This window comes from Phalacrocorax aristotelis, chromosome 1 (genome assembly GCF_949628215.1).
Source record: "Phalacrocorax aristotelis chromosome 1, bGulAri2.1, whole genome shotgun sequence".
In the NCBI taxonomy this organism is placed as follows: Eukaryota; Metazoa; Chordata; class Aves; order Suliformes; family Phalacrocoracidae; genus Phalacrocorax; species Phalacrocorax aristotelis.
This window is the reverse complement of record NC_134276.1, coordinates 135,670,778-135,697,686: the sequence shown is the minus strand read 5'-3', so window position 1 is coordinate 135,697,686 and position 26,909 is coordinate 135,670,778. Positions and strand designations below refer to the sequence as shown.

The 26,909-nt window shown below is 41.3% G+C and overlaps 2 protein-coding genes across 15 annotated transcripts; one reads left to right on the top strand and one right to left on the bottom strand.

Annotated features, from left to right (window-relative positions):
• Positions 1-386: 386 nt before the first annotated feature.
• SYCE3 (synaptonemal complex central element protein 3) lies at positions 387-3,859 on the bottom strand. Of its 6 annotated transcripts, none has more exons than XM_075111116.1 (3): positions 3,767-3,859; positions 2,409-2,517; positions 387-1,334 (listed from the first exon to the last, which is right to left on the bottom strand). In XM_075111116.1, the coding sequence occupies exons 2-3, from the start codon at positions 2,515-2,517 to the stop codon at positions 1,165-1,167; spliced, it is 279 nt and encodes a 92-aa protein (XP_074967217.1). In that variant the 5' UTR covers positions 3,767-3,859; the 3' UTR covers positions 387-1,164. The 6 variants fall into 6 exon arrangements, with proteins under 6 accessions (XP_074967217.1, XP_074967191.1, XP_074967226.1 ...); XM_075111090.1 differs by having other exon boundaries at positions 3,733-3,818; XM_075111125.1 differs by lacking the exon at positions 3,767-3,859 and adding an exon at positions 3,535-3,678.
• Positions 3,627-26,297, top strand: STYK1 (serine/threonine/tyrosine kinase 1). 9 transcript variants are annotated; one of them, XM_075111031.1, is made up of 12 exons: positions 3,627-4,047; positions 9,384-9,489; positions 9,793-9,898; positions 17,406-17,510; positions 18,410-18,553; positions 19,525-19,773; positions 20,059-20,240; positions 21,882-21,965; positions 22,218-22,426; positions 22,669-22,709; positions 22,973-23,069; positions 23,764-26,297. In XM_075111031.1, the coding sequence occupies exons 4-12, from the start codon at positions 17,444-17,446 to the stop codon at positions 23,966-23,968; spliced, it is 1,278 nt and encodes a 425-aa protein (XP_074967132.1). In that variant the 5' UTR covers positions 3,627-4,047; positions 9,384-9,489; positions 9,793-9,898; positions 17,406-17,443; the 3' UTR covers positions 23,969-26,297. The 9 variants fall into 9 exon arrangements, with proteins under 9 accessions (XP_074967132.1, XP_074967123.1, XP_074967098.1 ...); XM_075111022.1 differs by lacking the exon at positions 9,384-9,489 and having other exon boundaries at positions 3,646-4,047; XM_075110997.1 differs by lacking the exon at positions 9,384-9,489 and having other exon boundaries at positions 3,775-4,047; positions 18,346-18,553.
• Positions 26,298-26,909: the final 612 nt, after the last annotated feature.

Sequence of the window (26,909 nt, the reverse complement as noted above, 5' to 3'; positions counted from 1 at the left end):
CATTGGAAAAAAAAAAAGTGAAAATATTTACATATTTTTCATTTCAGTGGGGTAAACATCCTGTCTGTGAATCAAGATCAAGCAATCTCAAGAGAATGCACAGTCTAAAAATTAGCCAACTCTGAGAGATCATTAAGATGTGATTTAAATCAGTAAATGGCTCTTCAGAGGAGATGCTCTCACTTGCTACGTGGTGCTTACTTTCCAGTTAAAAGAGACTAAGTTTTAATGAAAGGGAAGATTCTTCTCAAAACTTGCACTGACGTCCATCTCCGATAAAATACTCATTTATGCATTAACTGCAAGCCAGAAGGTGGTGCTCTTGACTACACATCTTGACTACAAAAGAAAAGGGTTGGTGTTTTTTTTTCTTTTCTTCCTTTTTTAATACTGCATAGCAGGAACATACGGAGAAATGCATGTTTAATAACATGGTTAATTTGGTTTCTGCAGCAATCCCACAGACAACACCACACGCAACAGTCTATAATGGTAAACTTTTTCTTAAATGCTACCGTCAGAAGGTTTGAGAAGAGCAATCTTTCTGGGAAAAGCAGTCCAAAGATATGGATAAAAATCCAAGGAAACAAAATGAAGCAACTACAGATAAGCTATCTGAATAATAACATTCTGTAACTGAACACCTAGTTGGCAATCCCACGTCAAACTAACTCAATCTACCTGCAAATCTACAATTTCACCTGTTTTTCATTTGGAAAAAAAAGTAATTCTTCAGTTTTCCTTGAAAGGCATGTGCTGGTGTGATACCACTGCAGTGGTCCATGGCACCCTCCATGCTCCCCCCCATCCATTTGTCCAGGTCTCAAAGAATTCCACATATATTGACAATGAAGTGAGTATGATCTTCCAGGAAGAAAGACACAGAAAGCATGTAAGTTGCATATGCACACGCACTACAAGGATTACTGATAAGCATAATAAAAATAGACACATTGTTACCTTTTACCTTCAACGATATAAATATATATGTGTGTGTGTAATTTCATTAAAATACTTCCATAGATGTATACACATAAGTAGTTCTTAGCAAGACGAAAGCCAATCCATTTACCGCAGTGTCTGTGAAACCTCCACGGCTGGGAAACAAAAAGGCTGGAGTGATTTGCCAAGGGATGTAGTTCTGCCAGCACGACTTAATTACATTTATTCATTTTTTTGCTCTTCACCTTTAGATTCCATTAGTGCCTCTTGCCATTTCTTCTCCATCTCCTCTTTGCAACTCAGGAAGGCATCTTCCAAACACCTCATGGAGTTGGCCAGGTCTGGGTTGGTACGTATGACTACCATGTCATATGCCATCCACGTTGCCTGCACTACAAACCCAACATATACTACTAAGCCAGGAATTTTGGCTGAATAAAAGCAATGGCTGATTCAATAAATTAATACAAGGCATGAATTATCATCAGTCCAGATCTTATGTCAGAGAATTCACTGCCCACAGTAATACTCAAGATTAAATAAAAGATTCTTCAGTTTTACTTCTTAATAAACATCTCAAAATGCTTCAGAATAGAAGTATACTGACATAAGTTACAAAAGGGAGACACTTTACCTAAAAATTACAACAAAACAGGTAATCAAAAAGAAAGCTTCAACAGACTGTTTTAAAATAAATGAACAAAAAAATCCTCTCTCCAGACCAGTTAGAGTCAGGAGGCTTATGTTAGGTGAGAAAGAGTAAGATCAAGGAGGCTGCAGCAGTAGGTGATTAATAACCTACATAACTAAACTGATTTTGAAATAACAAGTATCTGATAATGCAGAGCAAATAGTTTTAGCACTTATTTAATACTTTCCCTTTTGTTTTGCTATAAATTGACTGTGTTTTTCTCAATGACACTCATAAATTGTGTTTAGTTACAAACAGTTTAATTAACAGTTTCCATCTGTTCTTGTTAGCTGCACACACAGTTTCTGATAGCATTGTTGCAGAACATGGAGAGGAATATGCAGTCCTCTCCATACATACAGGACTAAGATTAAATTTGCAGAGGAGTCCGAGTCGTTATTCTAGCTGAGGAATTAAACACGCCATGCACTGACCTGAGAGGTACTATGTATCCCACCATTTTTCAGAATTAAATCTCATTTTACATACTATGTTTTAATAACTGTACCTGAAATACCATAGTAGTATTTGTTTTCAACTACAACTCTGAACTGAGCATCCACCACCTATTAATTTTCAATTCTGAGCCATCTGAAACTTCTACATTATTTGCACGCTTTCTCCCAATTAAGAACATTAGGGCATTAGTTGATTGTGATTGTTTCCACTTATATTTTTATCACGCAGAAGTTTACAGCAATGAATACAAGTAATAAATCTTCAATGTCTTCCCTCTAGCAGACAAATCCATATCATTCTTAACAAAGACCTGTACCTGTTAGTTTTTCCACTTCCTCCAGAAGTTTTTCTAAGTCCCTGTTCAGGTCCTCCACCGTCTTCACCACGTTATCGTAGTTTGCTTCCTGAGGTTCTGATTCGGCCATCTACAAGGAAACCAGGAATTTCATACTTTACTTTGAAGGGAGTTGATTTTCACACTTGAAGAGAAAGTAACATTGCAGTAAATTAAAAAAGTATATAAATATTCTGTTTACATGTGAATTCATTAAGAAACTGGCCTTTAAGTTACTGGTTGTCACCTGTATGCTGCATGCTATTTTCAATCCATTTCGAGATTAATTTAAATAGAAAGAATTACACTGAAATATGCTGTGTTTGTGCCAAATAAAGAATTTGGTACCAATAATAACAAAGATCACTGTGTCAAACACTTAATTTGAAAATTTTATTTATTATCCAGTTAGAGTTGTCTTCAAGCTTCTCTCTCAAATATTCTGATGTAGAGTAATTCCTAATTTTCAAAGTTAGTTGTAAAATTCCCATTTGTATCCGGTATTTCACACTTGCACGCTACAGCCGGGTAATGACATATGCCAAGTTCTGCTACCATACAAGCAGCTAAGTGTTTATGATTTACTGACCTCCGCTTGAGTTGTAGGTAGTAAAATTTCAGGAAGTAAAAATGCTTGGGGCAAAAATATAGCTTTAGAGGCCCAGCTTCTGCCATTAAAAGTTTCAGAACCTTGATATTAACCTGAAAATGTGACACACAGCCTTGCCTTTAATTTCCTTTTCTGAAAACCACTGACGGATGGGACAAAATTATGAAGAGCATGGAGAAGCTTCACTGTTGAGGCCATACGCATCACACAGCAGGCGCAGCTTTTGTCAGCTTTGGTTTTTTTATGTATGATTTCTCAGACCCAGTTAGCGGTTATCCGTTTTCCGTTTATTACTGCCGATAGACGTGGAAGGAACGCAACAGTCTGTAACGGCTTTATCGCACTATAAAGCGACGCTAAGCCTCATCGAGACGCTGCGCTCGAGGGTCTCTTCACACAACCAACTTCGTGAGGTAATTGCGTGACGCCAAACCCCCGGAGACCATAAAAAGCCAAGACCCCGTCCCGTAGCACCGCGGCCACGCCATGGCTCCCCACCGGGCCTGTCCCGCTCCCGCCCTCGCCGCCGAGGCGCCTGCCCCTCACCGCCCACTTTCCCGCCGACGCCAACTGCTCCGCCCTTCGCGGCCCCCGAGCCCGAGGGCACGCGGAGAGGAGCGGGCGGAAACGGGACACGAAAAACCGGTGTTCTGTCCCCTCGTCCTCTCCTGCCTGCTCTGCCCCCGAGCTCACGACCTCGATTAATTCTGTGTTTCACGAAAACAAGCACTTGGGTGAGGAGTCAGGCGGCCGAGGACCAGGAAAGGGAAAGGCAGGGGTTCACCCCCCGCCCCGCGGCAGGGAGGCGGCCGGCGGCTCCGGATCCCGGGCTGTGGCGCGTCTCCGTGTCCGGCCACCTCTCTCCTTCCGGTGCACCTGCAGCTGGTCCTGGGCCGCGGCACAGCGGGCCCCGCAGCCGGCCTCGGGCAGGCCGGGCTTCCCGGGCAGCGCCTCGTCCCCTGCCTGCCGCGGTGCCGCAGTTGCCCTTCCCCGGAGGCCGGACAACAGGAGGTAACCCCCTCCCCTGCTCACGGCCCCTCCGGCTGTCCCCCGGGCCGAGTGGCCCCGGCGTTAGCCCGCATCGGGGCCTCTGCTCGACCCCGTCTCTGCCCGCCCCGAGTCCCGGCCGGCAGCAGGTGGCCTGTCGTTTCGGGAATTATTCTGAAAGTAACCCAAAAGTCACGCCTCGAGCCCGAAGTTTAAAAGTTCGGTGGTGCTTCTGCTGCTTTTCTGGGGGGCTTCATCTCCCTGCAGGCTGCACCACAGAGAGAGTCTTCGGACCAAGGCCTGGAGCAACAGGGCAAGGGGCAAGAGTTTTAAACTAGGAAAGGCTAGGTTTAGATTAGATATAAGGAAGAAGTTCTTTACGATGGGGGTGGTGAGACATCGGAGCAGGTTGCCCAGAGAAGTTGTGGATGCTCCATCCTTGAAAGTGTTCCAGGTCAGGTTGGATGAGGCTCCGAGCAACCTGTGCTAGAGGACGGTGTTCCTGCCCATGGTAGGGGGTTGGACTAGGTGATCTCTAAAAGTCCCTTACAGCCCAAACTGTGCTGTATGACATCTTTGTCTCTGTAAAAAAAGAAAAATAAAAAAAATCAGAGAAGGTTTTTGCAGAAGAAGGGTTACAAATTTTTTGATGACTGAGCAACAAGGCTCAAAAGTTTGTCAAGAGTTTGTTGGTGCTAGGAATTACCTGGTGTATAGCAGGGTAGGAATCAAATACCTTTTCTGAATTGCTCATGCCCCAAATTGTGTCCAATTCCAGATCAATATCCAAACCTTAAGTGGTTTGGGCTGTCTCTTGTTCTCCTTTTTCATCCATGCAAATACAAACTTAGTCCTGTTTTTAAATGAATGAGTAAATTAGTATTCTCACCGTGCATGAAACTTACGCATCTCTTACTATTGCCACTTATTTCACTGCCAACTGAGTAGCTGGTTTGAAGATGGCAATCCCTCTTCAAAACAATCAAAATGAAGTATTTGTTCAAGTTACATGAATGCTGCAGAATTTATCACAAAGCATTGTGTTGCTAAAGTTTTGAAGGTGTTCAAGAGCAGCTGAGCAAAATCCTTTGAGGCATATGAAAGAAAATTATGTTTGACTAAATAAATCCTTGAACCACAGGCTGCTGGAAGCTGGGGAAAGTGTTAAGGGAAGTATCATTTTATGTTATTAAGAGTCTCTTGTTTCCCTAGACACTCTCACTGCCAGCTGTCTGAGGCACAGTACTAGGCTGATGGACCCTTGGTTTGAGGTGCCATGGTCATTTCTTAGGTAACACTAGCTCCTAAATTCTGTGCTTTTAAGCTGTCTCCCAGATGCTGCCTCCTGCTGTACATGTGTGCGTACATGGTTAGGGGGCCCATTTTTGGTCTAGCGGTGTTCCTTTTTAATACTGCTTCATTACTTTGTGAAAACCTGGGCAGCAAACACCGTGTGTTTATGCATGTAATACCAATAGCTTGGCAGCCACTGCATAATAAAAAATGCGCTAGAATCTGTTTTCAGTGACACCAGCATACAGGAGCATGTTTTGTTTCAACATATCTTGGTTTATTTGTGAGTCTTCTCTACTACAAGTAGGACACAGCAATGTGTTTGGGGGTGAATTACAGATTTAAAAATTATATTATTAAATGGAACAGTTCTTAAATGCATTTTTATGTAACAGTGTTACAGCTCTTGGTGTTACATACTTTCTAGTTCTTCTAAGGTCTCTATGGGCATCCTTTCCAGGGAGAGCTGGCTCCTCTGCTTCTTTATGTGTGAAGCCCTGCAATTTATTCCATCCTGAGACTGGGTGTTTAAGTCACTATAGGTCTGTTCACTGGCTTCTAGGTTTTACCAAGAGGAGCTGTTGGGTTCTCACTGGAAAATGTGAACAGTGTAAAAATGTGGTGACAAAGAGCAGGAACTTAAAAGGAAAATTTATATATTTAATAAAAAGAACAGAAGAAACTGAAGGACAAAAGGTGAAATATGGATACGTATGCAGACTATGCAGAAGAATATGTGTACATATTCTCAGGATGTTGGTTGCTCAGGACAAAAGCACTTAGGAACTAGACAGAGCAGAACTGAATGCATGTGATATGTGCTGCACCTGACTTACAGCCTAATAGTTCATCTGTCGGCCCTGGAGTTCTGGGAGAGGCTGTCGCCAAGCTACCAAGTTACACTGCAGATAAGTACTGATTTTGGGAGCCCAAAGACCTCCTGCTCAGGGAAGTTATTTCTTTGAAGAAGAGGAAGACAATGGAATTTAGCCCAAATGTATGGCATCTAACTTCTGACATTTGACCAAGACATGTAAATCAGGAGCTAGGTTACCCTTTGTACCTGTGACTTCGGTGTAGGGAGAGAGGATTTTAGTACTTGAATTGCTTTACAGACGTTCTTATGACCTTGTATTAACTGCAGAGGACCTAGAGCAACTATGCCCTTAACTTAGTTTTTCAGCTGTGTTGAGTGAATCCCAGCTTCTGGGCCTGGAAAATCTGCCACAAAAACCAGAGGAGAAAACTGTACTGTAGCCTACTTAACAGCATCTGACCAATCTTCAGGATCTTTCCTGAGCATGTGATTTGAGAAGGGAGGGCTGACCAGGCCAGTGACTGCATGAAACTGTGCAAATGAATTTTCCATTTAGATTTAAGAAAAGAGTTAGGAATATGGAGGTCTAATTCGCAGGAAAGTGGCGGAAAAAGGACTACTATTAGATGTGCCTAACCCTGACTAGAGGAAGTGCTAGCAAATTACTGGACCCTCAAGTGACTGAAGAAAATTGATGCATAATCCTTCAGTCATTTTATTTTTATAAGGAGAAGCTCTTTTTTTTTCTTTATTTATTTTCATATAATACTACCCCCTCCTAGCATTTGTTCCTTTGGAAATTTTAAATCACAAAAACTGCACGGGTGAACTGAAAATCACACAAGATCTACCATTTTCAAGAAAAATCTAAATATTAAATAGGCAAATGAATTGTTCTCAACTCAGAAGACCTGCCGTCTTGAGAGGTGAAGCTCATGAGGCAGAAGAAAGACTTGGAATAATGATGGGTGGTTTTTTTCCCCTCTTCTAGATCATCTATTCTGATTCTTACCCCATTCAGGGATGAATGGCTGGCTTGCAGAAAGAAAAGAGTAGGTACTGACCCTTTCAACCTCTGTGGGCTTAGGCTGACCAAAAGATCAGTCACAGTCTATCAGCTATAAGCCACAGTTTTAAATCACAGGATCACAGAATATCTCAAGTTGGAAGGGACCCACAAGGATCTTACATTAGGATGTACAAGTAAGTGAGAGACCTTATCGCCTCTAAATTACTTAGAGTGTGCTTACCTTCTGGAAGTTGAACTACAAAATTAGCACCCATGTTAAAAGAGTCAGCACATAGGACAAAGACTGAATGGTTTGTGGTTGAACTGCAGCTTAGGCCCAGAAACACATCCTGAGGCTAGTGAGCAGCTGCTGTGTGGTTTGGATGGTTGCTAGGTGTGCTGTAGCTTTCTTGGAGTTAAAGAGGACGTTTTTGTTAATAAGACTGCCAGTCTGCTGCCTTTTGGTGTGCCTAATCATACTTGCTTAAGGGAAAAACAGAGAGAAGGAGAGGGGAATTTAAACACGCGGTGTTTTCTTTGTGGATGTGCACACAATACAAGACTTAGAGCAGAATTTTGATTTTCACATAACAAAATGTGACAATAAATGGCTGCTGTCCCTTAACTAAACAGGGGGAGGGGCTTGTGGATCAGTGAGGAAGATTATATACTCTGAGGCCTGAACCATTAAAATACCTTCTCCAACCAGTCTGACTGGGAGCACAGCAGAAAGATTGACTGGGGCAACTAAAATCAGCAGAGGTTGCTGCTTTTGCATATGCATATCTTGACTATTAACCCTTTGCCTTTCCCACTCTTTCTTCTACAGTTGGAGGCTGTAGAAACTGTGATAGAAGGAGCAAAAGGAGGAAGATTGCCAATTATATTTTTAAACAGGAATCTGAATAGGTTCCCCTGCTGCCCTTGGGAAAGGTGCCTGTGGAAAGTAACACATTTCAGTAAAGAACTCATTGAAATGAGGAACTGTCCTTTGTATTTTAGCCACTTTTTAATGGGGAGGAGTATAGGACAGATCCCCTGATCCTTCAGGGAGAAGATACTGTGGAAAGTCAATGCAAGTTCGAACCAGAATAAGAGGAAAGCTGAAACCAGAGTCTGAGCCTACACTCTGCAGCTGCAGAGATCTTTCTAACTCAAGAAAAAATTCAGTCTAGAAGATGTCTCTCCTGGTTTCTCAGGGGATGAAAGTCCACATTACAGAGCTATTTCACTAATACTATTTTGCCCACTTCTGCTAGTCTCTGTGGAGAGGTCAAGCAATGAAGGAAACTACTCCTGGTTTTCACCATTTTGCACACATGGACAGTAAATGCCAGCTGGAAGAATAATCCCAGAGAGAAGTTTAGGATGTCCTGGTGTACAGATATATTGATATGCAGCCTTTCTTATGGATAAATTAACTATTGTGTTTCAGTATCTAAAACTATTGCCTCTGCCGCAACTAAAATTTTCCCACAACAAAATAATATATGCAGCACCAAAGTGTTAACAGGAGTACATAAGTTTTGCTCAAACAGTGGCAGAGTTCCCAAAGCCACCTGCATCATGTTGTTGACTGTGAAATGAACTTTGTCTCTCAATGATAGGTCTCATATTAATTCCTTTTGTAATACAACTGCCTCTCACTTGTATGAAGTAGGTAAGCAAATAATCTTGTACAGACTCATATAACCAGGAGTCAGGAATCTGAAACTCTTAACATGAGATTTTTCAGTGATAGGAGAGGGCAGTCTTTGAGCTAATGGAAGGAGTCTCCAGGCCAGCACGTGGGACTCGCATATGCAGGTTGGGTAGGAAGAAAGGGCCCAGAACTAAAATGCCAAGAAACTGAGGTGCAATTAAGATTATGCTCCATAACTGATGAGGACTGAGGGCACCAGCAGAGCCCAATGGTGACCCCAAGGGCATCACAGCAGGAAAATGTCACAGAGCAAGTTCAGGAATATTATCCAATCTGGTTGGGGAGCTCAGGACAGATTTTGAAGGGGGTTTGTGAGTGAGGGTCATTGCCGGGCTGTGTGGGAGCTCTGGGTGGGACTGGTGGGAGGAAAGGGCAGGGGAGAGCTGCATTTTACAGCAGGGCTGGAAAATTTTGGCAGCCCGAGCAGGAGGGATATGAACAAGCAAAGCAGAACATGAAAAAGCCTGCATTCCTATTGCTGCTGTCTGTTGTAGCATGTTTGGGTGTTATTAATCTTTTCTCTCTTTCTTCATTCTCAGATTGTGTTCCTGATAGAAAGGGCTTTCTGTGTCTGGAGCCTGGGTTTTGTACAGATTTTCTGTTCCAAGAACCCATTTTTCTAAACATGAACCTGTAATCCAAAGTGTATGATTTCTGTTTGTTACATTAGCCTATCCCTCTTGATCTGTGTTTGCCTGCCTTTCAAATTACGCTCCAGGTCCCTGCCCGAGGACTCTGCTTTGCCTGTCTCTGTCATCCCGGGTGAGCAGCTGGTGTGTGGAAGCCAGGCAGACCCGTTTTACAAGTGTGTGCTGGGGCTTACACTCATGCGATCTCCCTGGGGAGACAGCTGAGAAGACCTTGAGGAGGAAAGAATTGAAGCTGGGCAGGTCTGGGGTAGGAAAGCCAGTGAGGAGGAACTTAGTCATAAGAATTACAACCACACAGGGTAACCATCAGCGTTATCAGGAGTGGCCTCTGACAGACTGGGAACCAGCAGCAGGCAAGTTTCAGGAAGAGACTACTGCAGGGCAAGAGGAATGGTGTAATTCAGGTAAGTAAAAGAAAACACTGCTGGAAGATTAGCTGATGAATGTTTAATTTTTAAAAAAGACTTTTATTAACATAAGTGTCACCTGAAGTAGCATATAGCTGTACTGTGAAGTCTGTGTGTATATGTGTATACACCCGTGCATGTACTTAACTGCTTGTATTGAAGTTACTTACAGTAACAAATTTCGGTGATCATAATGGTATTGGGGTTTGAGAAAAAAAGAGGTATGTCCCTACACACAGGTTGATTTAAATGAAATAACTTCTAGGCACATTTTAAACAGGAAGAAAATAACAAAGGAAATAAGTTTCCTGTAAATTTATTTAGTCTCAGTTCACTGAAACAATACAGGAAGGTAACTCTAATCCAATGTGGTGCAGATACCTAGATTTTTCTCTGTTTGCCTGTTTGCATGTATCTGTGTGCGTGCATGAGCTACTGATTAAATTATAAACAAAATCTATGGTAAATGCACCAAGAAGCATCCAAAAGTTGGGAAATTTTGAAGCTAAAATTGTGTACACAGCTTCAGCTCAGTTTCCTTGTGGCTGGGTAATTATGAAAGCAGATTCACATTCCATTTAATAAGCCATTTTGCAGCATGTAATATCAGGCAGTATTCTTACCACACAGTGTTTTTCACAAGAGCTACATGTATGCATCATCCTTTGAAAAAATACTGCATTCTTATGTCCTGTCACAGCTTTTGGTGCCACAGTTTTTCAGAATATCTGTATCGAGTTTGTGCTATGGTTTGATATGGGCTTAGTACTGGCCGGTACCACCAAAATCAGAGTTCAGTCAGTAAGAAAGAGACAGAATGGTGAGCATTTTCAAAAGCAGTGTGTGGTTTTGACTACACAAAAGGAAATCGCAGTTAAGAGTGTGCTTTGGAGAGTTTGGCCTCTAGACTTTTTATATCTTAAACAGCCTGCTCACTGAGGGCTTCAGGTCAATGTATTCCTCACTTTTTAAAAATTATTTTAACTTTGATTTTGCAGATTACCTGGGAGGAGTAACTTTTCATGGCCTTAATTCAGGGGGAGTGTGATCAAGATATATGTTAAATTTTCAGAAACTATAGTAGGCCATGTCTGCATTAGAAAAAAATATTTTTGTCTTAATCACCATTCAGTTTCTGTACTGTTTCACACTTCTGTACTCAGACTTCCTCACACTGCACAAATAAATTAATTTCTGTGAGATGGTCTAAGTTTAAGCAAAACTTAGCACCATGAGAACTTGCATATCTCCACTGATATGGCGCCAGTTTGGACTAACCCTGTTAGGATAAAAGCACAGCAGTACAGAGTCCTCCTGACTCATATTTCTCAATGTGGTAGCAACTGCTGACTTTGCCTATTTTTTCTGCTCCCTTGAAAAGGAGCCAGGTTTGCCTTAAGTAATTCACCTGCTCAAGTAGCAGCATGAACCTCATTATCTTCTCTTTTCTCCATGGTCCAGCTCTTCAGAAGTGGTCAGCCTAATTTTCTTCCACTCCTTTAATATGCTTCAGTAGCAGCTAGCCTAGGTTTGATATTCAGATATTGTTGACCAAGAGAAAATCTTGAGTCACTGTATGTGATTTTTTTGAAACACTTTGTTTTCTTATAGGGTGTTACTGTTACCAGCTGTTGCAAAAGTGAGTTAGAGTACTATATAGCTGAGACATTACAGCCACTACAGCAAGCCACAGGATATTATCAGCAATCATTGTTCAGGACAGAAGTGAGGTGCCTCTGTTATGTTATAACCTGGGCTGACTGGTCAGAATTTCACATTCTACATCATTGGAGATGCTGCTTGGTAGCCCATGGGTGCTTTATGGTGAGAGGTGAGATGAGTCGATGGGCCAGGGAAACCTTGTGAAGATGTAATGATCTGCCAGGGTGTTTGAAATAGTCGCTAAGGCCTTCTGAAGGCAGAAGAGATAGGATATGTAGTCTAACAAATACATAGATTTTGCAGGAATATGTTCTCATGGCATCAAGTTGTAAGGCTTGAAACCTGAGAGACTTGTTTTTTATTTGTTTTGGACACTGCTTTTAGTAAAATGGTGGACTTAACAGGGGAAGAAATATCTTTTTCACTGTTTGCTTTTCCATGGTGCTTTTCTTCTCCCTCTTCTCACATTCAGCATCCACAACCACTCAGCTGTCCTGAGCTCACACATTGTGGTTTCACTGCCATTTTTGTTCCTTCTGTTCCCTGATTGCTCCCCTCCCTTTCAGCTGCATGGCCAGGGCAATGCACTTGTGCATAATCATTGCCTTGACTTGTGGCTGGGTTCAAAGGTCATATAAAAGAGGAGGAAAATACTAAAGGCAATACAGAAACAGTGACTGGAAAAGCTTGAGAGTATGGTTCTGCCACTGTAAGAAATTAAATAGAAGGCATCATGGTTAAAACATTTGTTTTTTCTTTTATCAGTTCAGGCAGTATGCTGGACTGAAGTGAGTTGCTTAGCTGTTCTTTATGTGCCTGTAGTCATATTACAGACATATTGGTCCTTGCAATTAGTGCATGAAAAATACCTGTAAAAATATTTTTATAATAAAGTGGTGTGCAGTTAATGGAGGCCAGGAAGTCTGGACAAATAACTACATTAACTTCCATATCAGCTTATAGCTCATGGTTTAAAAGGTCTAATGAAGATCCAAATGAATCTTAGCTTTTATTTTTCTAATATTTAATTAATTTAATCAGGTGTTTCTTTAGACAGAATAGCTAATCAGTACTCAAGGATTTACAGTTTTGCACTGATGGTGGGAACTGATGTTGGTCCCAAGTCAGACATATTCACTGGCAAAACTGTGTATTTACCATGAATATGTACATCATCTTATTTTCCTGAACACGGCAGGAGCAAGGAGCAGGCAGTTTCTGTGCATGCAGTTCTCAAGCCGTCTGTTCCCTTATATTTCATGGACACACAAGGCTTTATATTTCTCTTCCTTTTCAGTCTCACCACAATGACTGTCACTCAGGCTTCTTGATTCTTTATGTCCTCACACTTTAAATAGCATAAATTGAGCCTGTTTAGAAATTTAAATCCATAAAATGTGAGAGAGGATTGATTACGTTAGGGCAGATCACCTTCCCAATGCAGTTTACCACCTTGCCATGTGAATGCTGCGCTAGCACTAAGATGACAGTATACATGTGGGAATGAATGACGGGACTGGAAAAATCATAGTAGGGCTTACACTGGTACACAGTGCCTGTGGATCCGTGCTGACACAGAGAATGGTTTCACAATTGAGCTTTAGCCATGCACCACCCTGGGTAGTGGGAGATCCATTTTCCCTGTTCCTGCTTCTGGATGTGTGCTCCTGACACCTCCTTGAGCCTGTGCTAGCACTTGTTGAATTTCATGGTGAACTAAAACCACTCACTAAAATGGCAGTATACTACTATGGCAAAAGAAAAGTTAATTTTCCCTGCTAGCTTAGTGGTTTGAATCCGTTTACCATGTGATCAGTTGCACAGCTTAGAGTGAAACAAGAAGTAGAATTGAGCTGAGAGGAAAGAGATACTCCCTTCTTTTGGTGTTGGTGAGCACTTAATTCAGCTCAGCTGCATTCACAAAACCATATTCACATTCAGTATTGGGGCTTCCTGAACTAGTTTAAGCAGCCCCCACATCTGCCATCATTTACCTACTTAATCCTGTTCCTGCATTGCCCTCTGTGCTTTGTCTAAATTGCAAGGGCAGCAGATCAGCTTGGCAAACAAACGAGGTTGAAAACAAAACACCACCTTTTTCCTCAGTGTGCAGCCTGTTGGCAGACATGCGCAGAGGAGCAGTAAGTGTCCGTGTACGGCAGATTTGGGGGCTAATTAACCTGGCACTGTTGCCAGGCTGTGAAACTACTGTGCCTTGTGCAGTTCACCAAGTAGTGTGCTAGCAGCAGTTTGTGAATGCTGTTGACTGTAGGTTAGCTTCAGCTAAGGTTTTGCTATGTATCTCTCATTGTTTTAAGGGTAGCTGATTCTGCTGTTTCTAGATACCATAGTCTTCATTGTATATTTAGCTTGGACATGGGTCTTCGGATTTAGGTATTAGTCAAAGAAAGGCTTGACTGCCATCATTGTTGCAGTCTGCTTGAAACTGTGTAGTTTCTGAGCATTGTTAATAATACATTAAGCATTGCCCTCCAGGCCACTGTATCTGCATTTATTCTTAGTCATTTCTTTCTGCCACAGCAAAAGCTCCAACGTCTCTCCAAATCTGCTTGAAAACCCTGTTCCCCCCTCTGAGCTCTGTTCAGGGCAACATGTACCTTTTCAAAACTCATTTACAGAGACCTTCACAGCCCCTTGTTGCTCCCATTCAGTCCCTTGTGTTGAGATGCTTTGTTCTAGAACAGCTCATTTGCTTTCTAGTCACTGTTACAAAAGGGTAGGTGTCTTTCAGGAAGGCTTTGGAGAGTGAAACTGAGCGGAAAGTACCACCCTTACCTTGAGCCTTGGCATTCTGAAGGAAGAGCAGCCTAGTACTGCGGTCAGTACCTATCATGTTTGATTTTTATATTGCACTGCCAACTAGCTTTCTTAAATAAGGTGTAAGTCACACTGATGTACTGCACAATAGAAGACCTGATGAAAAAAGATGCATGTCCAAGAGAAAAATGAAATTTCCAGGTTTTGTGTAAACAACAAAAATAATCAGTTTCAGCTGAAGAAGATGGAAATCAGAATAATCTGAAAGATTAGATAGGCCCAGGCAGGGAGAGCAGGGTGTTGAAGCAAATACATTTTTGAAAGTAAACAATAAAGAGAAATGAATTTCAGTGAGTGGATTTCGTTGTATGTAAAAGAGTAATCAAAAACAGTGGAATAACTAAGCTGACCTTTACTTGCAGTTGCACAAATTGTCCAGTGCAAATTCTAAATTGAAGTAATACAGAATATGTTCTCCTGTGCTCATGATCTAGACAGTACTGGTCTTGGTACATCATAACAGACAAGGAAAATCAAATTCCAGTGAGGTAGAGGTTTTGAACCTCTTAAGGTATTTTTGTCCCCCTTATCCTGGCTTGATACTGGAAAACTGTCTTCATACAATGAAATAAGTATTTGGGCACTACCAATATGCTTTCTGCTGTGTAGTGGGTATGCACCTTTATATTGAAAATGTTAGTTCCACATAATCTCCATGTGTCCCCTACTGGTACACTGCAAAAAATATTTGTTAAATGTATAATGAGAGATCTGTAGATTTTTGAGTTACCGCTCTCGTGAAGATGGAAGTATGGGAACTGCAGTAATGTTAATGTTAGACCAGTAAGCTGCAGAAAGAGCTAAGTATGCAAATTCATTTGGTCTCAGCCTGGAAAGTAGCGCTGAAAGGCATTTCAGAATTATCTTATTAAGTGCAACTTCTTTTCCTGCTTCCTGAGTTTTGCAAGAGGATAGAGGCATAGAGTGTAAATGGACTTGTCCAATCAAATTTTCCAATGGTAAATCTGTGCTGCTCTATAAGCAACAGCAACAAATGGGAGTGCCATTGCAAATAAAGCACCAATGGCTGCCGGTGTTTTTATTTCTGGATCCCATAGTTCTGCCCTAAGTATGGTTAGAAAACTTGTGTTCCACCCACTGGCGTCACTGATGGGAGGTGCATAAGGGTAGGAATCTTGTTTATGGACAGGGGACCAGTGTAGACGTGTTTGCTGCATCAAAACTTTTTTCCATGGATCTTTGTGACTGTATGAGTGCCTTTCTGTGTAAGTACAGGTTGTGTGCCTGTGCTTACACGTGCGTGTGGATGCACATTGGTTAAATGTAAGTGTACATTTCTAGTGAGCATTTGCACAAAGCAAAGTCATTAGCTAGTGTTAAGATGGAGCTTGGGGTGTTTATGATTCATATTATACAACGTGATTGTTGGCTAATGGCCCTAAAGTCTATTGTCCTGTGATGCCGTCATGTCCGTTCATATGCATTTTTCCTATCTGTGTGTATCTGAGTGTGAAATAAGCTAGAACTGTTCCTCTGATGGTGATACCTGTGTATTTGGAACTGTGTGTATGTGTTATAGCCAAGGTAGGGTGAGTTAGTGTGATTACTTTCAGAGTGTACCTGAAAAGCTTGGTATTACTACTGTATATTGCTCCTTTGATTGGATTCATGTTGTAGCCACACCCCAAAAATAGGTGAATTTGCTAACATATTAAGAATCAAAGGAAATAAAAAGTGAAATAGACTTTTTTGGTATCTTAAAGTGCAGATATATTCAATTTTCCCCTTTCTGCTGCCTATGTTGTGCAACTGATAAAGCATAATTTCACCCCTTAATTTTAAGGATGAGAACAAACTCTGTTTAATGTTTCATCCATTAACAACTTCCATAAAACCATATTAGTGTTAATAAGAATGTCACATTTTATTATTAACATTTGCCATTGTGGTTAATTGCCTTGAACCCATAGCTGAAAATAAACACTTACAGGATGAAAGTCCCAATGCCTGTAAAATGTTTTAGATTATACTGTTTGTGAAGCTGTTAAATCTCAAATTTTTGGCAATGTTTATAAGAAACAGTGGCTAAATGTACATGCCTTGCCTTTCTGTCAGTCATCACTATTCACCACACTGATTTTTATGATTCAGAAATAATAGTCCAGGTCCTCTGTTGATATAAATCAATGCAGCACTGCAGAGCCTATTCCTATCTTATGACTGCAGTCCTCAGTAATCTGTAATGCAGAACAGCTGAAACTCTACATCAGGGATGTGTTTTGGGAGGCCTGCAGCTGATCTGCAGTCCTGGTGCAACTGGCATACACTGGCAATGTAGCCCTGTCTGAGCGGGGTTGTACACCTGACAAATGCACTTACACAATCAGAAGGTTTTGTAGGTGCATGGTTGCACATGCTAAGGTATTATGCTAGTGATAGCTGAAATTGCAACTGGAAAGGTGCACGCTTGCACAGGCTCTGGGTTTTCAACTACAAATGCAGAAGACTTCCAGATGTTGTGATTCAGATTAGTTATAGACCTGGCAGTGTTAACGAGTCAGTACCAGAGAGCCCTAATGACAGAACTGGTCTTTTTTTTGCTTGTCTTTGTGGAGCACAAGTTGTGGGCAGGGGCTGTAGTGACAGACATTTTGTACACATGCTGCTTATCTGTTCATTTGTTATGGACAGATAGAAGACAAAGATTCTGCCATCTAAGTGTGTTAACTAGAAGTGTATTAGCTATTCTTTAAATACTGTTAAGTTAATGACTATGATTTTTTGTGCATATGCCTACCCAGTTGCTTGTGAAGCACTGTAGAACAACCTCAGTCTTAACTTCTCTCTGGTCATGCAGTCTACCATTCATAGGATTTGATAGTGGTTATCCTGTGTCGTTCTCTAGGCCTTGAAGTCCCAGTGCTGCTTTTTCACACAACCTCTGATCATAAGGGGTAGAAATCTCCATATTCAGCTCACTTGTTGCTTCATAAATCATCCTTCCTCCCAATAAATTTCATTAATATTCTTTGCGTCTGTGCAGAAGCCACAGGTTGGAGACCCACTTGCTTGTAATTGAACATGGCAGGGGATGTAAAAAGATTAACACGAATGCTACTGGAATGCAACAGCAATGACAAGCTATGTGGTAAGATTCACAGATTCCTTTAAGTAATAAGCTTTCACATGCTGAGCAGGAAGGCCTGCTTTCCTAAAACGTGAGCCAGCCCTTTCCTCTCCTCCCCCTGCATTCCAGCCCACACAGAAGGATTTGACTGAGCTCTCCCTGCATTGTGTCCCCGGGTAGAAACTTCTAAGGGGATGCAGCCTTTGTGGTGGGATTCATCTCACATAAGTTTAGCCATTCTAGAGTATTTCTGCTTTGAATGAGACTTAATATAAGCTTTAAAGATTACCTGCAGCTTCCCTAAAGACCAGTCTTTTATTTCATTACTTTCTTGCATCTTTGGGAACTGAAATGTGGTCTTGCCCTATGCAAAAATAGCACCACCTCCAAATCTGGGGACCTAAGAGAGTTAGCTGGCTGCAACATCCTTGTTAATTGCAATGTCTTCTAGTCAAATCCAAACCAGGTGACCACACCCTGTTTTCTTTAAAATGTACCCTATAATTTTAAGGGAAGGAGCTGAACCTGTAATTGCATTTGTATTTGTGATGGCACAGTAATATCCAGCCCTTCGCATTTCCCTCCTATCCCTCTGCCAGGGCTTGCTCTGTTTCACTGGTGGATGACACACATGGCTACAGTGTGTCATATACAGCCTTTGTATTAAGGCATCTAAATGAGTGACCTTAGGTGTGGAGTCCCAGTGGTTTCATGCAGTTTAGAAACTCAGCACCTTTGAAAAATAGGGTGGCAGCATGAACAGTATTCAGTTGCTATTCCAAGGAGTAGAGGATAGATACGCATGCTTTTGGGACTGAAAGTTACTGAAATTGGTTATTACTACTTTGTTATACAGAGCCAATGTGCATCAGGCAGTGCTGCTTATTCCTTGGCTTCCCATTTGCTTTTTCTGCTGATAGTTGTGCGTGAATATCAGACTGAAGTGATTGTTGTCCCAGCTCTCCTTGTGGGATTTTTTGTCATCATGCTAACTGTGATCCTTTGGCTCCACTGTCGAGGCTTGCGAGCAAAGCGGGAGCAACTGTCATCACCTGGAGACCGAGGTAAAAAAAAACATGTTTCAACCAGAGAAGAGGGTGTTGGTTTCAGTGGCCAGAAGTCAATCCTATTTCCCCATTGCTTGAGCTGTCAGGCAATAGCATTTATGGAGAGCCTGACTGGTTTTCAGCAATCTAGTGAACATTAGAAAAACTGGGAACCCTGATTTACCCCACTTGCAGTAGTAATTGTGGAATCTGTGGTATAGATAGATCTGAGAAAACCTGAAGTAACATACCATATAGGCTGATTAATGTACTGTGGTGACATCGCTAGAAAGCTGCAAAGTATATTTATGTAACAGCCTTCTTGATGTTACTGCAAGGAGAGTTTCTCTGGAGTATTTATGAATGACAGTCATTTTGATGTAGGCCATACCTAATTAATCTATTTGATATACTGTCATTTAAGAAATTTAATTTCAAGCTGCTGCCTCCCATTTCCTATGGGGACAAGAAGAAATAGAACAGGGACTGGTAAGGGGGTAGGGAGAGGTTTGTCAATACTGCAAACATATTTTGCAGTGTGGAAATGAAAATCCAGTTCTGAACTGATTTTGGGATTGTAGAGGAAAAAGCGTCTTCAGCTTATATATAAGCTGAAGGGAGATAATTAAGAACAAAGATGGGGCCTTTGTGGGAACACCCTGTGCATGTCAGTTTCATAACTGGTAGCTGGTGATAAAAGAAAATGGTCATTGCTTCAGCACATGGGAATTATGTACAAGTGCATGTTATCTAGAAAGTTTACATAGTTAAATACAGTACAGATATCCAGACTCAGTCTGCCTTTTCATTGAGTGGGAGATAAATTCCTTTACCTTTTCAAATAAGATACAATAACAGTTCCTTACTTTGTTCTGATTTCCAAAACAGTATGGAGCAAAAATCAAAGAGGGTAGAAGGACAGACATTGCTACCTACTACAAGAGTTCATCTGTCTGCTTTTATGCATCATGTGTATTTGTTTTTGTCAGTGAATGACAAGAATCAGCAGGAATCCAGCTTAACAGAGAACCTATATATCCAACTGAGTGAGACATCTGTGGAAAGCCTGCTAAATTCTGCATCCCTGACTCTGAAAGAACTGGAGATACCGCGAGAGAAACTCTTACCAGGCACCTTGCAGCTGATAAAGAATGGCCGCTATGGAAGCATCTACAGAGCACAGTTGGAAACTGGGAACCCCGGGGAGTCTAAGACTGTAGTATTGAAAGCCTTACAAGGTAAGGCACATGGCCAGGATCCAGTTTGGTACAGATCTCTGTGTCAAAGACATGATGCTGGGCAGAACTTTGCAGTCATGACTGGGCAAGAACAAGCTGCGTTAAGTATCGTGTTAGCTAGTCAGAGTGGTGTTTTGGTAGGAGTGTCTTGGTAGCACTAAAGATTGCCTTTCATGTTGATTTTAAAAGCTACTCACCCTGTTTCTTGCTGCTGCCATTTGGTTTTTTTCTGTTTGTTTTTTGGTTTGGGTTTTTTTTTTGGTGGGTTTTTTTTTGTTCTTTCAGACCTGGCTAGTTCCCAGGAAGTAAAAGATTTCCTGGGAAGGATTAAATTCCATCAAAATCTTGGCCATCATGAGAACCTGGTTGATCTGGTTGGATGCTGTGTAGACCAGCTCCCACTTTATGTGATCATGGAAGATGTGTCTCTTGGTGACCTGTTGACATTTCTATGGACATGTCGGAAGGTGAGTCAAAAGAAGTGATGATAGAATATCTTAAATTCCTTAGGTACATGTCTGTCCATAAGTCACAGATGATTCTTTTCATCTCTCTATGCATCTACCTATATCAGTCTAAACTATTTCCATCCCCCAAAGAAGTTCCACACAAATCTAAACTGGAATAGAATTAGTGGATATCTTGACTGATATGATATAGTTTGGAGAGGTTGACATACTTTTGTAAAGTGAAGTCCTACTTTGCAGACCATTGGAATGAGAATTGATAAAGTTACCTGAATTTCTAAAAAGTTTTAAATAATGTCCCACTCCAGATGCTTTTAAGAAAACAGAGCAGTTATGACACCAGGGAGAAGGTCAATGACTGACAACTAATTGATTAAAAGATGGGAAACAGCATAAAAGTGGAAGGTTGGTACTTGAATGGAGGGAGGTCACCCACGGAGTTCTGCTGGTATATATGCTAGGACCTGGTGCTATTCATTGCATGTATCAATAACCTAGAAAATGGGATGGCAGTGAGGTGATGAAGATTGCCAATGATACCAGCCAGTAAAGGCAAGTACTGGCCTTGAGGAATTGCAGAAGGATTTTCCAAGATTGAGAGACTGGCCAATCAAAAGAACAGATGAAATTCAGTATAGTTAAAAATGAAACGATGCTCATGTAGAAAAGCTATCCTAGCTTCACATGTGTAATGATGGCCTCATAGCTGCCCATTGCTGATGAGGACTGAAATCATTGGACTGATTGTACAAAAATATACAGTCTGATGAAAATGTTAACTCAAGCCAAAAAAGAAAACAAATATTAGCCATTATTAAGAAAGGCATAGAAACAAAACTCTGCCATGTCACTATATAAATCCATCATTCTCCTACATCTGTAACACTAAGTTCAGAGAGATTGTTCGTTTTCTTGTTCAGCAGAAGGTCAAGGTGGTAGCAAATAAAGCTAGTAAGTGCCATGTTCAAAACAAATGGAGGTGGTTCTTCATGAAGTGGGGAGTTGACTAAGGGAATTCCTTGCCATTGACTGCTATGGATTTTGAAACTTTACATGGGTTCAAGACAAGAGTGAATACGTCCATCGAACATAACCTTTCAAAGGTTACTGAACATGTTGAAACTGTAATGATCTCAGGAAGTCCTTAAGTTGAAAATAGTTGGGGGCTGGAAAACTACACAGGAAAAGCATTGTGTGCTTACCTTTTTCTCATCGGGGTAGCACCTAGTGTCACTGTTACAGGCAGAGTAGTAAGGGAGGTGGACTGCTAGTCTCATACCAGATAACCATTTATATGTTATAAATGTGCTTTTCTACTCATGGTTCTAATGTATGATGGATCTTCCATTCATCTGTGTGGATTGTGATTCTGCCCATTCTGTCTTACCTATTTATTTCTTCTCCACCCTTCAGTTTACCCACCATTTTTTCTCTAGTGTACTTGTCTTACCCAGCACACCATCCATCTATCCACATCACCCATCCATGTACCCTTATATTTCAATTTATGACCAGTTGTGAAATTAGCTGGTGGAGCGTAAGATTAGACAGTACTCATTTTATTAGATTAGAAGGAAATGTTCCCCAGTACCCTACAGCTAAGGCATTTGTTTGATCCAAGGACTGTTCTTTTGTTTCTAGGATGTCATGACAATGGATGGCATCCCCTATGACCTCACTGAGAGGCAAGTATATGAAATTGGAGAGCAAGTTGCAGCAGCTCTGGTAAGTCTGCTCATATTCACTGCATTTTTCCTTTCTTGCTTGATTGCAACACAAGTCTACATGGTGGCCTAAGTCTTCTTGGACTATGCATGGAGGATGTGCTTTGTTAAAACTGAGCCAAATATGCTTGCATTATTTTGGTGACCATACACCTCTATTCCACAGCGTGAAGACAGGCATAAACTAAATGAAAATTTATGTCAATTAAAATTCCTTTTAAAATTATGGTCTCTTTCTTTTCCAAATTTCCAGGCTTACCTTGAACAGAAGAAGTTGTTCCATGGTGACATTGCTGCCAGGAATGTCCTCCTTCATCACAACTTCACTGCTAAGCTCTGTGGTTTGGGTCTGGCCTATGAAACTCACACATATGGTGCCAACTCAGTCACACAGATTGTGCCAGTCAAGTGGCAGGCTCCAGAGCAGCTCCTGAAGAAAAGCCCCAGCATCAAGGCAGACATGTATGATTTAATTTTTGGACCAGAAGTTCATCTGTCTGTCAGGCCTGTCTCTTTCACTCCTTTCTGTATCATGCCATGTCCTGAAGTTCACAGTAGGGCATATCTATTCTCAGCATAATGCTCCACTTTATAGCTCATACCTTCTCTTCTCTTTTCTGCGGGTCATGCCTAGTCATTTATCTGTATTTAAGCTAGCAACCTAGAAAGGAAACTTAACATGGCTTTGTTTTCTTTCCTTGCAGATGGTCTTTTGGAATTCTGCTATATGAAATGATTACATTAGGTAAGAAGATTTAATGATAATAAAAAAAATATGTAAGGAAGCAGCAAATTAACAAGACCCCAAAATCTCAAATTTCAGAATGTAAAGTTGGACCAATTAAATTAACATCCTGTTTTTTCCAACATGCAAAGTCTTGACAATTCCTTTTAGGCTTTCTGTCTGTGTGAATTGTGGTAGGAAAAAAATGGATTTTGGTAGGGAAGGCATGCTTATAAAGAAGCTGCTAGCTGCAACCATTACCTTAATTCCTTTTGCCCTTCCAGGTGCTCCACCATATCCTGAGGTGCCACCTTCTGATATCTTATCACACCTGCAGAGAAAGAACATTATGAAGCAGCCCTCAAGCTGCCAGCAAACCATGTAAGCCACTCGCTTTATGGACAATTGAACTTGAGAACTGCAGGGCTAAATGGAAGTGAGACATACAACACTAGATTTTAAAGAAGATCTCTGAGTCTAGACTATATAGAACAGTAACCTGTTAGCCAAGGAGACTTGTTCTCACGTCTGCCACATCTCCTTACTGGATTCTGCTGCCTGAAACCTTGATTGCCAAAACCACTCTTTCCTGCTTTTGAAAATTGCTCGTTTCTGTTTCCATGTCTGCCCTTGCATTTTGTTGCTCCACTGCTTCCCTGCAAGGTGCAGGACTGTTCTGGAGTAATCTTTCTCCTCTAAGTTGTGGGATTCTCCCTGAAGTGAACAAAGCATCCACAGGGAAGATCTAAGGCATTGTATTTCCTCTTGTGAAGACATAATTTCTTTTAATATTCAGAGGCTTTTTCTTCCATAAGGAATCTCAGTTGCTGTTTCAAAAGCTAACACCAATCTTTTTCCCTTTCCCATACTTACAGTTGACATCTTCACAAACAACTGCAAGCCTTTGTCCCCACAAATTATTATGTGGTTGCAAATTTCAAAGGGTCATTGAAAGAACTTTATATGAAGCAGAAAAAGAGGTCTCGACATTTTAAATATGAGATGACTTGATGGTAGTAAAAATTAGTCTTGGTGCTTTTCATTCCCAGCACCTCCTTACTTCTCCATCTTACAGGTATGGCATCATGAAGTCCTGCTGGCAGTGGAATGCAGCTAACCGGCCTTCTCCAGCAGACCTAATCCAGTCCCTCCAAAGAGCTATGAAGACCAGCAATGACCATGCAGTACTGCAGGTGCCTGAGCTAGTGGTGCCTGAACTCTATGCTAGTGTTGCTGGTGTTCACGTGCACAGTCTAGTGAGTGAATACACTATACTCTGAAGGACCCTTTCACAGAACGGTAAAGGAAAAGTCTTTTGAGCTTGCCCTTTCGAGACACTTTGCAAGCTCAGAATGAGGTGTGTGTGTTGGGAGGGATCCCTTTGTTTTTCAAACATGTTATGTATATCAGATCTCTCCTCCATGCCTGAAACAACAAACTATTATCATTATTATTATTTAATCAACCTGTTGATATCACTGGCAATGTTGATTTGGGAGCAAAGTGGGTTTAGGAAGCTGTAGAAAATGTAACGAGAAACTTCAGTTAAAGGAATGTATTGGGTTTGCATAGAAGGTTTTGGTAGTGGGGGGGCTACAGGGGTGGCTTCTGTGACATGCCAGAAGCTTCCCCCATGTCCAGTAAAGCCACTGCCAGCCAGCTCCAAGATCGACCTGCCACTGACCGAGGCTGAGGCCATCAGCAATGGTCATAGCTGTGATAACATTTTAAAAAGGGTAAAAAATACTGTGCAACAGCAGCTGGAAGAGAGGAGTGAGAATATGTGAGAAGAAACAACTCTACAGACACCTAGGTCAGTGAAGAAGGAGGGGGAGGAGGTGCTCCAGATGCCAGAGCAGAGATTCTCCTGCAGCCTGTGGTGAAGACCATGATGAGGCAGGCTGTCCCCCTGCAGCCCATCAAGGTCCATGTTAGAGCAGATAGCCACCTGCAGCCCATGGAGGACCCCACACCAGAGCAGGTGGATGCGCGTGAAGGAGGCTGTGACCCTGTGGAGAACCTGCACTGGAGCAGGATTGCTGGCAGTACTAGTGACTCCACGGGGGGCCCACAATGGAGTAGTGTGTTCCTGAAGGACTGCACCATGTGGAAAGGACCCACGCTGGAGCAGTGTGTGAAGAACAATAGCCCATGGGAAGGACTCATGTTGGAGGAGTTCATGGAGAACTGTCTCCTGTGAGAGGGACCCCACGCTGGAGCTGGGGAAGAGCGTGAGGAGGAAGGAGCAGCAGAGACAACATGTGATGACCACAATCCCCAGTGACAGTGCTTTAAATATTTTTCTTTAATTATTTTGGCACTTTAAGCAATAAAGATGCTTATAAAAAAAGGTATAAATGCACATTAAAGGAGTATTTTTACTGTTCTGTGTGAAGAGTGGATTCAATGTTCACTCAATGTCCCTCCAGTTAGCATGACCCTTGTGTATGTTTAAATTTGGAGGGCATGCTGACCTGCAAAAGGCTAATTGCAGTCAGTTATATTCATTAGGTTTCAGTCTTTCATGTAGTTGAATCCCTGATGATTTCAGAACAAATTGCAGGCCTTCAGCATTGTACAATGCCAAAATTAGGTGTGTTAGCCATGTAGGATGCAAGGCTAAAAATCAGTGTCGTGAAAAAAGCTAAATGATGGCTCTTCTAAAGGGGAATATTTACCCTGAAGGAAGTCTTCCAACATCACTTTAGTTATTAAACATACATAGCTGTACAAAGGAGCTTAGATTCTGGTTTCCATCAAAATTTATTGGTCTTCTTCCAAAGACACTGTTATGAAGTTTTCTCTTTTAAATGCAAAATAATGTAAATGGAATGGTTGTTTTCCCTCTGTCACTTAGGCTTTGTAAGAAACTATGTTTCCATCCAGAAATAAAAGTAATGTCAGTTCATACAGGACATATATCACCACTATATACCAGAACATTGCAAACTCCATCAAAGAGCGCTCAGCTTTCTGAATTTTCTAGTGGTGTTGAGTAATCACCACCTTAACGTCTATAATTACTGTTGGTGTAAATCTAGCTTGAAGAACTGAAACATATTCTTTTCAGAATGCTAAAGCAGGTATGTATAATAACATCCTCTTCTCTCTCCCTCATCTGAAAACAGGTTCAAAGCTACCTGGTAAATTTAGGTCAAATCTATAGTTACCGGTTGGCTGATGTTATTGTTTTGGTGAATAAACTATTCATTTAAAAAAAATTCGCTTGTTTCACACCTCCCACTAAGAATGAGACATTCTCAAAGGTCTTACCAGTGAAAAGTGGGTGTGTTTTAGGTATGTAATACAATCAAGCACCCATAGTGCTGTGGCAGACCTGATGAATAATGCACAGTGGTTCATAGGGAGCTTTGTTAAATTGAGAGGTAAATGTGACAAATGCATCACTGTTCTCAAAGCTCCCTATCTTGTTACATCACAGAAATCAATGTTCTGGTTTACACAAACTTTGTTTCTGTTATCAAAGCTCTGATCAAGGGAATCTGTGGGACTTCAGGATACCGGGCACCTCGCAGCCTCTAACAAAAGATCTGCTATATAAGAAGGTCCAAATTTGATTTCCTTTCAATAAAGTGGCTTGATTCTCAATGTGAGCATTCTTATTTTGGTTTGACTGCCTTTTCCCCAGGTTAGCTTATAGAGGTTTGGAAGTGACTGAATCTAAATCAGATTAAGTTTTATAGTGGCATAAAAGAATTATACATGTGGAGTTATGCTTGTTTAACTTCACTTCATGCTAATTAAAGTAGTCTATATAGAAATATTTTCCACATGGCAGCCTTGTTCATGCACAGGTCTAAATTTTTAGGTTCTGTGTAGACTCATGCATTAATTCCTTCACAGTGAAACCACTGATAGCTTTATGAAAATTTTTCGTAGTTGTTTTGTGGAGAAGTGTGGATTTTCAGTGAAAGACTTTGTTTTATTTGTTTAATTGTAATATCTTGTTCCCATGAAAATGTTGACTCTTTATTATTATGTTGAAATTTTCTCCAAGATGGCAGGGCCATCTGCATAATTCTATCAGTCCCCCGATTAGTGTGAAGCAGAGGAGCCACAGCTCCTTCAGAACTGGCAGAATGGATTTTGCACCTGGACTTTCCCTCTCTGATTTGCGATACTTCTGTCTGACAATTTGCCATCATTGAGAGCATGAGTTTACTGTTTCTTTGAAACAAGCTTTTTACTTTCCATATGGTG

Coding starts and splice junctions, on each gene's coding strand:
- SYCE3 (XM_075111081.1), bottom strand. CDS start 3,240: ATGCGTATGGCCTCAACAGTGAAGCTTCTCCATGCTCTTCATAATTTT. Junction 2,518..3,153: donor TTCAGAAAAGGAAATTAAAG/GCAAGGCTGTGT, acceptor GTTTCCTTGTAG/ATGGCCGAATCAGAACCTCA. Junction 1,335..2,408: donor GGAAGTGGAAAAACTAACAG/GTACAGGTCTTT, acceptor TTGGGTTTGTAG/TGCAGGCAACGTGGATGGCA.
- STYK1 (XM_075110997.1), top strand. Junction 20,241..21,881: donor TTCTATGGACATGTCGGAAG/GTGAGTCAAAAG, acceptor TTTTGTTTCTAG/GATGTCATGACAATGGATGG. Junction 21,966..22,217: donor AGCAAGTTGCAGCAGCTCTG/GTAAGTCTGCTC, acceptor CCAAATTTCCAG/GCTTACCTTGAACAGAAGAA.